This window comes from Danio rerio, chromosome 21 (assembly GCF_049306965.1).
Source record: "Danio rerio strain Tuebingen ecotype United States chromosome 21, GRCz12tu, whole genome shotgun sequence".
In the NCBI taxonomy this organism is placed as follows: Eukaryota; Metazoa; Chordata; class Actinopteri; order Cypriniformes; family Danionidae; genus Danio; species Danio rerio.
Window position 1 is genome coordinate 22,369,237 of NC_133196.1, and position 11,286 is coordinate 22,380,522.

General features: G+C 34.1%; 1 protein-coding gene across 3 annotated transcripts in view; it reads left to right on the forward strand.

Moving 5' to 3' along the window:
* c7b (complement component 7b) overlaps window positions 1–11,286 on the forward strand; it is a 14,484-nt gene continuing 3,198 nt past the window's right edge. Inside the window, 13 exon segments of one of the 3 annotated variants that reach the window (NM_001386266.1) lie at window positions 1–265; window positions 1,964–2,016; window positions 2,104–2,179; window positions 3,707–3,848; window positions 4,072–4,207; window positions 4,292–4,430; window positions 5,671–5,805; window positions 5,888–6,131; window positions 8,284–8,397; window positions 8,497–8,663; window positions 8,745–8,973; window positions 10,453–10,624; window positions 11,150–11,237. In NM_001386266.1, the coding sequence (NP_001373195.1) occupies window positions 227–265; window positions 1,964–2,016; window positions 2,104–2,179; window positions 3,707–3,848; window positions 4,072–4,207; window positions 4,292–4,430; window positions 5,671–5,805; window positions 5,888–6,131; window positions 8,284–8,397; window positions 8,497–8,663; window positions 8,745–8,973; window positions 10,453–10,624; window positions 11,150–11,237 (1,734 nt within the window). In that variant the 5' untranslated portion in view covers window positions 1–226. 3 annotated transcript variants of the gene reach the window in all.

Below are 11,286 nucleotides of genomic sequence, written 5' to 3' on the forward strand. Positions count from 1 at the left end.
CCATTTATTTCCCAGAATAACAGCCCAAGAACATCATACTCACACCACTTACTGAAATCGACGGATTTAAGATTGTGAAAGGGCGGCAACAGAAATGAAACTGGCACAGTAAGCATAAGGAGGTGGCACTGAATGTCCAGCAGTTGAGTCATGCTGGGAATTCCTTTCTGTGCTATAATGACGTCAAAATCAATGTAGGAACCCCAGTATAAGAGCAGGACCATCAATGCTGACCTGTATACTCTGCAGCATCTACAACATTAAGGTAAGGAGCTGTTTATGCAGAAATGTAATATATTTGGGATGTAGAGAATTTAAGTCATGGCCGGATAGTTTTTTAATGTTAATAGTTTTAATATAATTTTGAAAGTTGACCTAAAAATTCAAAATAAATCTATTTAAAAGGAACAGAAATGACTAAAGCTTATGTCAAAATAACTAAGACCTCAAGTGAAATTGAAACCGAAAGTGAGTCAGTGACATAACACTAATAAAATTCAATTTCCGTTTAACAGAGCAAAGAAATTTTTCACAGTATATATAAATTATATTTTGTTTCTGTAGAAAGTATTGTTAATTTTAGTTGTAATAAAAATTATAATTATAAAGGTCAATATCATTAGCCGCTTACGATTTTTAAGATTGGCTACAGAACAAACCACTTGTTTAATGACTTGACTCATTACGCCTTTAAATTGGACTTTCATCTTGGAAAATAACAAGTAAAATATTATGTGCTATCATCATAGCAAAGATAAATTAATTTAAATATTAGAAATTAGTTACTAAAATTATTATGTCTGAAAATGCGTTGCGGAAAAAAGAATCTATTCAGGTTTTAAGCAACTGTGTAAAAACAAATAAATATATATGTTAATGTCAGAATTATTAAACACTCTTTACATTTTTTTTTCTTTTTTAAATATTTCCCAAATTATGTTTAACAGAACAAGGAAACTTTCACAGTATGTCTGATAATATTTTTTCTTTTGGAGAAAGTCTTGTTTTATTTCGGCTAGAATTTTCTAAAAAACATTTTAAGGTCAAAATGATTAGCCCCCTTAAACTATTTATTTATTTTTTTTCGATAGTCTACAGAACAAACCATCATTATACAATAACTTGCCTAATTACTAGTTAACCTAATAATCCTAGTTAAGCCTTTAAATGTCACTTTAAGCTGTATAGAAGTGTCTTGAAAAATATCTAGCAAAATATTATCTACTGTAATCATGGCAAAGATAAAAGAAATCAGTTATTAGAAATGAGTTATTAAAACTATTATGTTTAGAAATGTGTTGAAGAAATCTCTCAGTTAAACAGAAATTGGGGGAAAATAAAAAGGGGGGGGGTGCTAATAATTCTGACATATTCATGTAAATTACTGTAAATAAAAGTACATTGTGTAATTAATGTACTTATTGAAATATTTAAAATGAATAAGTCAGCACACTAAATGTTTTACATAATTACAACTCCTTGCTGATAAATATAGCTAAATCTCAGTGTTTTGAAGAATGACTAAGAATAAATATTTATAATGACAATAAATTACTAGTTTGAAATTGCACTCTGATCCTTAATAGCCTTTTAATATGTCATTAAATTATTTCAGTTGTAATGTCCAAAGAAATTTGTTTACAATTGTTAAACTGGGGCGATGCAGTGGCTCAGTAGGTAGTGCTGTTGCCTCACAGCTAGAAGGTCCCTGGGTCGCTGGTTCGAACCTCGGCTCAGTTGGCGTTTCTGTGTAGAGTTTGCATGTCCTCTCTTTATTCTTCATTCTGGTTTTCTAAAAGTCGTGGTCAATATATATGATTTATAGTCATTACCAGACAGCACAATTGAAAAGCCCCCTTTGAAAACCCCCTTTTTTCACATATATAAAATTGAAATATAATGACATAACATTAACAAATACTTTAAAAAATTATAAACAATCTATAACACTGGTGTTTTTCAGATGTGCCCTCAGTCCTCTTTAATATTTCTTCTCACGTTTCTGCCTTACATTTGGTGAGTTCAGCTTGAAAACATCATTGTATGCATTGGTTATGCTGCATACTTTTCATCTATTAACTTGGCGTGCTGTTGTTGTGAAAGGTGTGAGCAGCCATTAAACTGCAGATGGGGACCGTATGGAGACTGGTCAGAGTGTGACGGCTGTACCAAAACACAGGTACAAAAAAAAGAGCCTAATTTATACCTTTTTAACATACTGCATTTGTTACATTATTAATGTTATTCATTATTTATTACATTAATAATTGCAATATTTGTTATAATATACTTTTTGGATTATATTTATATGCAAATGAAGGATCATTTAAATATTTGCACTAATTTGAATTTGCAAACATTTTGAGACCAAAATCTGGATGATGTCAGGTTCATTTGTATTGGTTTCTTTTGACATAGTATCAGTTGTCTTTACAGAATGAAAATTGGGGATTTATTTTCCTTATTATTCAGATAGTACTTGAATTGCCAAAAGAAAAAAATGTCAAAACTTTGCGTAGAAAGAAAAAGTATATAATTAGATACGTTCTTAATACAAAATCTCTAAGTTAAAACTTTCAGAAAATAAGTATCTATAAAACTTTGCAAGTTTGCTGCGTGTTAGTATTACTAAAGTGGAGATTTATGGCTCAATTGGCTGAAATTAAAGGTATAGTTCACCCATAAGGAAAAATAAACTCACTATAAAGTGGTTTTAAACTGTTATGCCTTTTGTGGTGAAAACAAAATAGGATATTTTGAAATATGTTGCTGTAATACTTGAATTCTGTAGTAGGAAAAAAATATAATGCATCGGCAGATTTAACCAATAAGCAAAGTAAGCAGCCACTTAGAGCCCCAGGAAATCGGAGGGCCCCAAAATAAAAACCTAGAAGTATAAATTATTCATTAATTTTCCTTCGGCTTGGTCCCTTATTTATCAGGGGTCGCTACAGCGGAATGAACCGCCACCAACTATTCCTCAGTGGATACCCTTCCAGCTGCAACCCAGTACTGGGAAAAGTATAAATTATAGCTATAAACTATAACAAACTGTTCTATCATATTTTGTACAGAGAGGGTATAAAAGATTTAATTTTAACGTAAATATTACATCTGTCCAAGTCCTTCACCCTAAATTATAGAGCAGTCCAGCAGTCAGATCAGTTTTAAAAAGCAAAGGAGTTCTTTTTTCAGTTTAAGAAAACAAATCATTTAAAAGTTTTACAAGATGATTTACATCTTATTATTATTTTGCATTAAGATAAAATGTAGAAAAGAAGACTAAGTGATATAAAAAAACAGCAAAATAAATGAAAGTACAAAAGGTGCATTTTAGGACTTTTGGGCCACATAGGCTGGAATTGCTTAGGGCCCTTAAATCACTAAATCCACCCCTGGTTACATATTTCCTACATATTTCATATATTCTTTATTGTTGTTGTTGTTGTTTGCTTTTGGGGGAGGGTGTGAAACTACTAAGAAATTAAAACGTGTACTGTAATCGAATTTTACAGACACAACTAGATATAGATAAGTGCATGTTGGATGTTGTCTTTACATTAGACTGAAGAAAAAAAAAACATTTTATGAAAAACCTAAATACAAATACATTTACAAATACAAATTACATACAAATATTTTTATCTTCAGGAACTACCGTGCTGACCACAAGCGAATGACTGACCTTGATTTTTTCTTCTCTCAGGTTCGAGTGCGTCAAGTAGAGACATTCCCTCAGTTTGGCGGAAAGTCTTGTACAGGCGAGGACATTCAGAAACAAGCCTGTTTACCGAAGAAAAGCTGCCCTCTACAGGCAGGATGCGAAAACAGATTTCGTTGCACGTCTGGTAATTCTCTTCAGTTTAGGCCTATTTGTGGACGAAAGCCAAAAGTCAGTTTAGAGCTGGGGTGTACAAACTTGGACCTGGAGGGCCTGTGCCAACCCCAATCAGACACACCTGAACCAGCTAATCAAGCTCTTACTAGGCTTTTTAGAAACATTTTGCAAGTGTGTTGAAGCAACTTGGAGCTAAAATCTGCAGTTTTGATTATTGGCTTGTTTGTTCATAGGTCAGTGCATCAACCCGTCTCTGGTGTGCAATGGAGATCATGACTGTGAAGATGGTTTGGATGAACAGCGCTGTACTGGCTCTATAGTGTGTGATAAGCAAAAGCCACCACCAAACTCAGACCTCACAGGAAGAGGGTAGAATATGCATTTTATGCTGACTGTAAGTTATTGCAAATGATGATATGACGCAATATAGTGACTATATTTGGCTTTCAATAGGTTTGATGAGTTGACGGGTGAGCTGAGAGCAGGTGTCATCAACACCCGTAGCTTTGGTGGACAGTGCAGGAAGGTTTTCAGTGGAGACCACAGAGAATTCTACAGACTTCCTCAAAATCTACTCAGATACAGCTTTCAGGTGAACATTTTTAGCATATGTGTATGTTATAATCATAGAAAGCCTTTTTGGGGGCTTTTATTCCCCTCGAATGCAGGCCATAATACTGAGGAAAAGTCTAAAGCACGTCAAAACTGCCAGATTATTAGCTTATGTTTCACATTTCTTATTTGTATTTTATTTCAAAAATTGATGGAAAAAGCTACAATTGTGGGATATAAACTCAGAAAAAACAAAGTCAGAATTGATAACAATAAAATCACAACTGCGAGGAATAATGCCATAGATTTTAAATGTCACATTTATGAGAAATAATAATTTACTCACTATTTACTCATCTAGTAGTTGTAAATCTTTATGAGTTTCTTTCTTCTATTGAACACAAAATAAGATATTTTAAAGAAAGCTGAATACCTGTGACTTCCATAGGAAAAATAAATACTGAGAGTCAGTGGTTACAGTTTTCAACTTTCTTCAGACTATCTTCTTTTGTTCAACAGAAGACATAAAAAATGTCAGAATTGTGGGATAAAAACTTGTATATCTATTTCTATTTAAAAAATATGCAATTCTGAATCAATCTATAATAATGACTTTCTATCTTAGAATTCCATCCTGCAAATTTTTCGTACAATTTTTCAATTTATATCACACAATTTTAATGTCCAAACTTGTAAATTTCACAATTGGGCTGTACACACTCAAAATTGTGAGGAAAATGCTAGACAAGAGAGCGATTCTGACGGAGTGGAAATCCACGACACCTCTTAAATAGCTAGCTGAAATGGTTCTTTATGGTTCTCTAATGGTTATGATTCTCTAGATTCGGCAAACAAAAGATGTATTATAAAATCTGGGGCCCCCTTCTTAGATGTAAATGTTAATAATGCCTGTAATTATTTATTTTTCTAAAATATTTTTTTTCTTTCCTTTTACATGTCATTTTATTTTGTTTTGTTTCTGATTCGATTAGTCTGGCTGGGATGTATTATTTTAATGATAATACTGTATAATTGCAGTATTGTTTGCTAGTGTTTTGGTGCATGTTCTAGTTGGTATCTAGTAAAAACACTGAGATAATCGTGTTAAATAAATACATGATGTTCTCTAGTGGGTGTTAAGTTTCATAAAAACTTTTATAAATAAAGTATAAAAAAAAGAATTTGGAGCAAAAAGTGTAAATATGCTGCAATTACTTAATGTACTATTAATATTTAGTTATTTCTCCTCCTTGTTATATAAACATTTTGTTTCCTTTTAGGTCAGTGTTGAAAACGATTTCACTGATGACTACTATGACAGTTCCTGGTCCTACATGAGGGATGAAAAGCAAAGAAGGATCATTCGGGGAGGCCATGATCATAAAACCTTTCATAACCAACTTAAACAGGACAAGGTAACAATGCATTCAATATATTAAACAGTAGAAAAGACTTGTTATAATGATATATTTAAAGAGTGTTTTTCTGTTTTTAAAGACCTATCACCTGCTGATAATAAGAAATGAGGTAGAAGTGGCTCAGTTCCAGAACAACGCTCCGGAATACTTGCCTCTGTCTGAAGATTTTTGGAAGGATCTATCAGCTCTGCCCATCACATATGAGCCATCAGCCTATCGACTATTCATACAGCGATATGGTACTCACTATATGGAGGAAGGATCTCTGGGGGGCCAGTATAGGGCACTGCTGGAGCTGGACGCAAATTATATGATGGAAATGAGTATGTGTTAATTTTCTCTTTTCTCTGGTAATATTAATTGTGAAATAATAGGGTATATAAACTGCATTACAAGTAGTGTGATTTACGCAATATTACTTTTCTTAGTAACGAGTGAAGTAATGCATTACTTTAAAAATGATAAATATTTAAGTTACTTTTTTATTTAATGCAAGTTACTTTTTTAGTTTAAGTTATTGTTTTTCTTTTAATTGACGTAGTAGTTGGTGTGTCAACACGTGCACTCCAGTGCTCATGGCGACCAGAGTTCAATTTTCACCTCGCGGTCCTGTGCCGATCTTTCCTCTCTCTCTGCTCCCCATGCTTTCTTGTCAATACTCTCTACTGTCCTATCCATTAAAGGTGAAAACCCTGAAAAATAATTATAAAAAAAATTGCTGAATTAAAATAAAAGAAGTCATGATGAATCACGCAGTCAATGAGAGAATGTGTTCATTATTTTGAACGCATCTAAGAAAAGGAAAAGGGCTTTGTCTCAATAAGACAGTGATTTTACCTAAGACAAATAGTAGAAAAGCACATTGCTTTAAACTGTCATTAATCTGTATATATGGCATGTATAGCTCTGAGGTCAAGAAGTTCTCTGATAACGATAATTTTTTTTTGTTTTGTTCTTTTTTAAGGTAAATTTAGGTGTAGGCTATACAGTGTGTTGTTTATTGCAGAGCTCCTGTATTTAAAAAAAAAGTACTGAAAGAGATCAAGCCTCAGCCAGGTAATAAAACGTAAAGCTAAAGTAACTCAAAAGTAACGTGACGCATTACTTAGAAAAAATTAAGTAATTAAGTAATGCAACTAGTTACTTTTTGGGGGAGTAACTCAATATTGTAATGCATTACTTTCAAAAGTAACTTTCCCCAACACTGGTGCTTAATATGTGCTAGAATTAGGAACTTGAGGGGACTTACTTATTTATGAACATTTATCTTTATCAGTCCAATCAATCTCTTGAATGTATTAGGTTTTATTCCAAAATCCTTATTTAATCCTTTTCTGTTTCATATTTGATTAGAATTTGGGCTTCTGAATTATGAACACTCAGACCTTTTCTGAAACATCTACTGGGTTAAAGATGAAAATGGGTTAATATACAAAAACAAAACAAAAAACAAAAAGAAAGAAATATAGGCTTATTAGAACAATATTAAATTGATGAGTTACTCTATAAATAGACTCCATTTGGATTACAATGCAGCTCTAAATGACTAAATATATGTAATTTTAAATCTTTATATTTTGCCACCATCTTTCAAATCACTAGGCTTTACTTAGTTATCAACACATAATTTTTTTATATAATTTAAAATTAACATTTCGTATGATCACTTATTATGGGATATGTTTTAATGATTGGCCACATAAATTTATCTTCACTATATCATGCTGATAGCATTATATCATAACATTTAATATTTTTTGACATTTTATTTTAAACAAATGATTTAAAGCATAAGCATTTCTTACATTTTATGTACTTTTTTGAATATAAAATTATTTTTATGAACATATTTTGATTCAGACACAAATATCTTAATATTGACCCTTGTGTCAGCTAAGTCGGTGCTTTCCAAAGTGCAGGGTCAGGTCGCTTGGTGATTTCCAAAAATCTAATTCATTTACAAACTATTAGAATTGCCATATTTTATGCATAACCTACTGAAGAAAAATAGTAGTTAATAGTTTCGTTAAAAAAAACATGCAAGTAAAAAGCCATCAGCCTTTTGATTTTTTTGCAACCCCTTGGGTGATTACGTTATATTAAAGACACAGCACATTGATTTTACAGCACTAGGTTAAACTTTCTGACCCCTTTATGACTGAACATGGAGGATCATCTCTAACTGGCGATTTCCAAAATTAAACAATGACTAGACTTGGGCCTATTGGTATGTGTGCCCCATTGTGTGCAAGGTTTATATATTTATAACCACCTTAGAGAATACTGGGGATCACAAGTCACTGGCATTGCAGTTTTGGAGGTTGTGGGCTGAAAAAATTGGGAACTCCTGATTAAGTGATACTTTATATTTTTCTATATGAAGTCAATGTGCTTTCAGTGTAAGCGCTAACCCTTGTATTGTGGGGCATTTGTGTAAGATTCATTCTGCTTAACTTAATGTCCTTTTTAATGCAGGTAGAACAGAGACTGATTTCCACCAGTGTATTACCCGTGTGAAGCGGCGTCTCTTCTATAAGAAGAAAACAACCAAGTGTGTGAAACTGATGAAGACCATTGAGAATTTCAGTGGTTAGTAGCACATTATTACTGATGCTCTGACAAATTATTATCACTAAAGGTGTGTTTAAATTTAGATTTGAATGTGGAACACTTTAAAATGTGTTACAGAGAACAGAAACCATAAGATGCCAATAAAAACAGACATTATAGGAGGAAATAGCGCTTATATTGCTGGCCTTAGTCTCCTGGACTTGGAAAACCCTGACAATAACAAACAAATGTACACAAAGTGGGCTGGGTCAGTAAAGGAGTTCCCTAAAGTTATAAAACAGAAGGTATGTCAGGCCTAAGACATTAGAAATATGTACTTAAAAGTATAGAGTAAATATTTACACTATGATGTGTCTATTTCTTAGTTGAGGCCGCTGCATGAATTGGTCAAGGAGGTGGCATGTGCAGGACTAAAGAAAGTCCACCTGAAGAGGGCACTGGAGGCCTATCTGGAGGAGCAGAGCCCCTGTCACTGCAGACCCTGTCAGAACAATGGCATGGCTGTGCTCAGTGAAGGGGTTTGTACATGTGTGTGTAGGCCAGGAACCAGCGGTAATGCCTGCCAGAATGGCCATGTCCTTGGAGAGCAACCAGGTAGGACTTAATTAACTTTTGAAGTTTGCATGAAAATAAAATGAAAGTTTTTTGTGTGTGTGTTGGTATCAGTCTGTTAGTATTAATATTATCCAATAGCTACTGTGCTCCAAAACACATACACAATTGTCATTAGAAGATTTAGTGAAATAGTTTCTCACTTCTGTCATTTTGGGTCAGTGATTTTTAATGACATCACTTTTGCACTTCAGCTAATGGTGGTCATATGTTTCAATTCAAGAGTTCACACTTAGATATTGCTTGACAGCTGTAAGCAGGTTTGGCATGCTGTCCCGGGAGAGAACCCTGAGCTCGGAGATAGTTGAGCCCAGGGCTCCCGCCAGGTCCATAGAGCATGTGAGGGGAGTACGAGATCAGGTGGTTCTCGAGAGCTCCCCTTTTTGTAAAGGAGAAAAGGAGGAGAAAGGGGTGGATGGGGGGTTTCTTCGGAAAACGAAGATAAGGGAGTAATGTCTAGCTAGGCTACTTATAGTGGGTTAGGATAGATCTGATTGGCTAACTAATGAGTGTAGATAGGTGGCCAGCTGCTGTCAATTATATCACGTGCTCCTCTCGAAATTAGTTTAAAAACTTCATCAAAACAAATTCCCGGTTAGTGTTAAAATTATCCTTTAGGTTATCCATCTGTTAGTATTAAAGTTATTATTTAGCTAATGTGCCCATTCTTCTCATTAGAAGATTTGTCAGTCTTTTAGGGTGAGATGTTAAACCGAGGTCCTGACTCTCTGTGGTCGTTAAAAATCCCAGGAAGTCCTTCGAACTAGAGTAGTTTAACACTGGCTTCCTGGCCAAATTTACTCCCTGGCCTCTGTCCACCATGGCCTCCTAACCATTCCCATATCACAATTGTCTTCATCACTCGGCCTCCTGTCCACCAATCAGCTGGTGTGTGATGTGTGGTCTGGCACAATATGGCTGCCGTCATGTCATCCAGGTGGATGCTGCACACTGGTGGTGGATGAGGAGATTCCCCCCAATGTGTAAAAAGCGTTTGAGTGTCCAGAAAAGCACCATATAAATGTAAGGAATTATTATTATTATTAATATTTACTGAGATACAGTTCCTCACATCATCACTTTTGCACTCTGGTATTTAAAGTATCTCGCCCCTACAAGACAAAATGGGTCACTTATTATAGGAAACTTGCATTTTAGGTGAGTCAGATATTGATTCAGGAACGGCTGAAGTGATTCAAACTAGTCATTAATTGCTTATAAGAGGTTATAGGAGCTTTTTAATTGGTCAAATATATATTATCTAAATTTTTCTTATATTAGACTCGTTCAGGAAATAAAATCACTGGTTGCGCTTCTTGTTTTTGATTCCCTATAAAGATCTGGTTCATAAGAGTTGTTTGTTCAGGAATTAGAAAAACGGATTCAGAATTAAAGAATGCTGTTCATTTGTTGAACATATCCTGCCTGTTCATTGTGTCTGAAATATGTCATGCTTTACAGGAGTGATTGAAGGAGGCTGGAGCTGCTGGTCTGCCTGGAGCAGCTGCTCTCATGGTCAAAAGTCAAGGACTCGTTCATGCAACAATCCTACGCCAAGAAATGGAGGCAAAAATTGCATAGGAGAAACCATAGAGCGCAGAAGCTGCGAGGAGCCGGATTTTGAACACCTCAAGTGAGGATGACAGTTTGTGCATTTAATATATATATATATATATATATATATATATATATATATATATATATATATATATATATATATATATAGAGAGAGAGAGAGAGAGAGAGAGAGAGAGTCGAGTTATTAGCCCATACACATCATATTTTACTAGATATTTTTTCAAGAAATTTGTATTCAGCTTAAAGTGCAGTTTAAAGGCTTAGCTAGATTATATAGGTTAACTAGGCAAGTCAGGGTAATTAAGCAAGTCATTATATAACAATGGTTTGTTCTGTAGACTATTGGAAAAAATACTGCTTAAATAATATATTTTTTCTTTTTTTTCTTTTTTATAAAAACTGCTTTTATTCTAGCCTAAATAAAACAAACCAGACTTTCGCCAGGAGAAAAAAATATAGTAAATACTGTGAAAAATATTTAAAAAGAAAAGAAAAAAAAATCACAGGAGGACTAATAATTTTGACTTTAACTCTATATTTTGGTGTACAATCATGGCCTTTTTTCTTCTCCATACTTTAGAATCTTGGAGCCCCATTGCTTTGATCCCACACTGACACCAGTGAAGACATGTAAAACTCCCCCTCCTTTGGCTAATGGGTTTGTTTTGGTAAGTATCTCCCTATTCAAGGCAAATGGAAAGGGTGTGGGAATACACA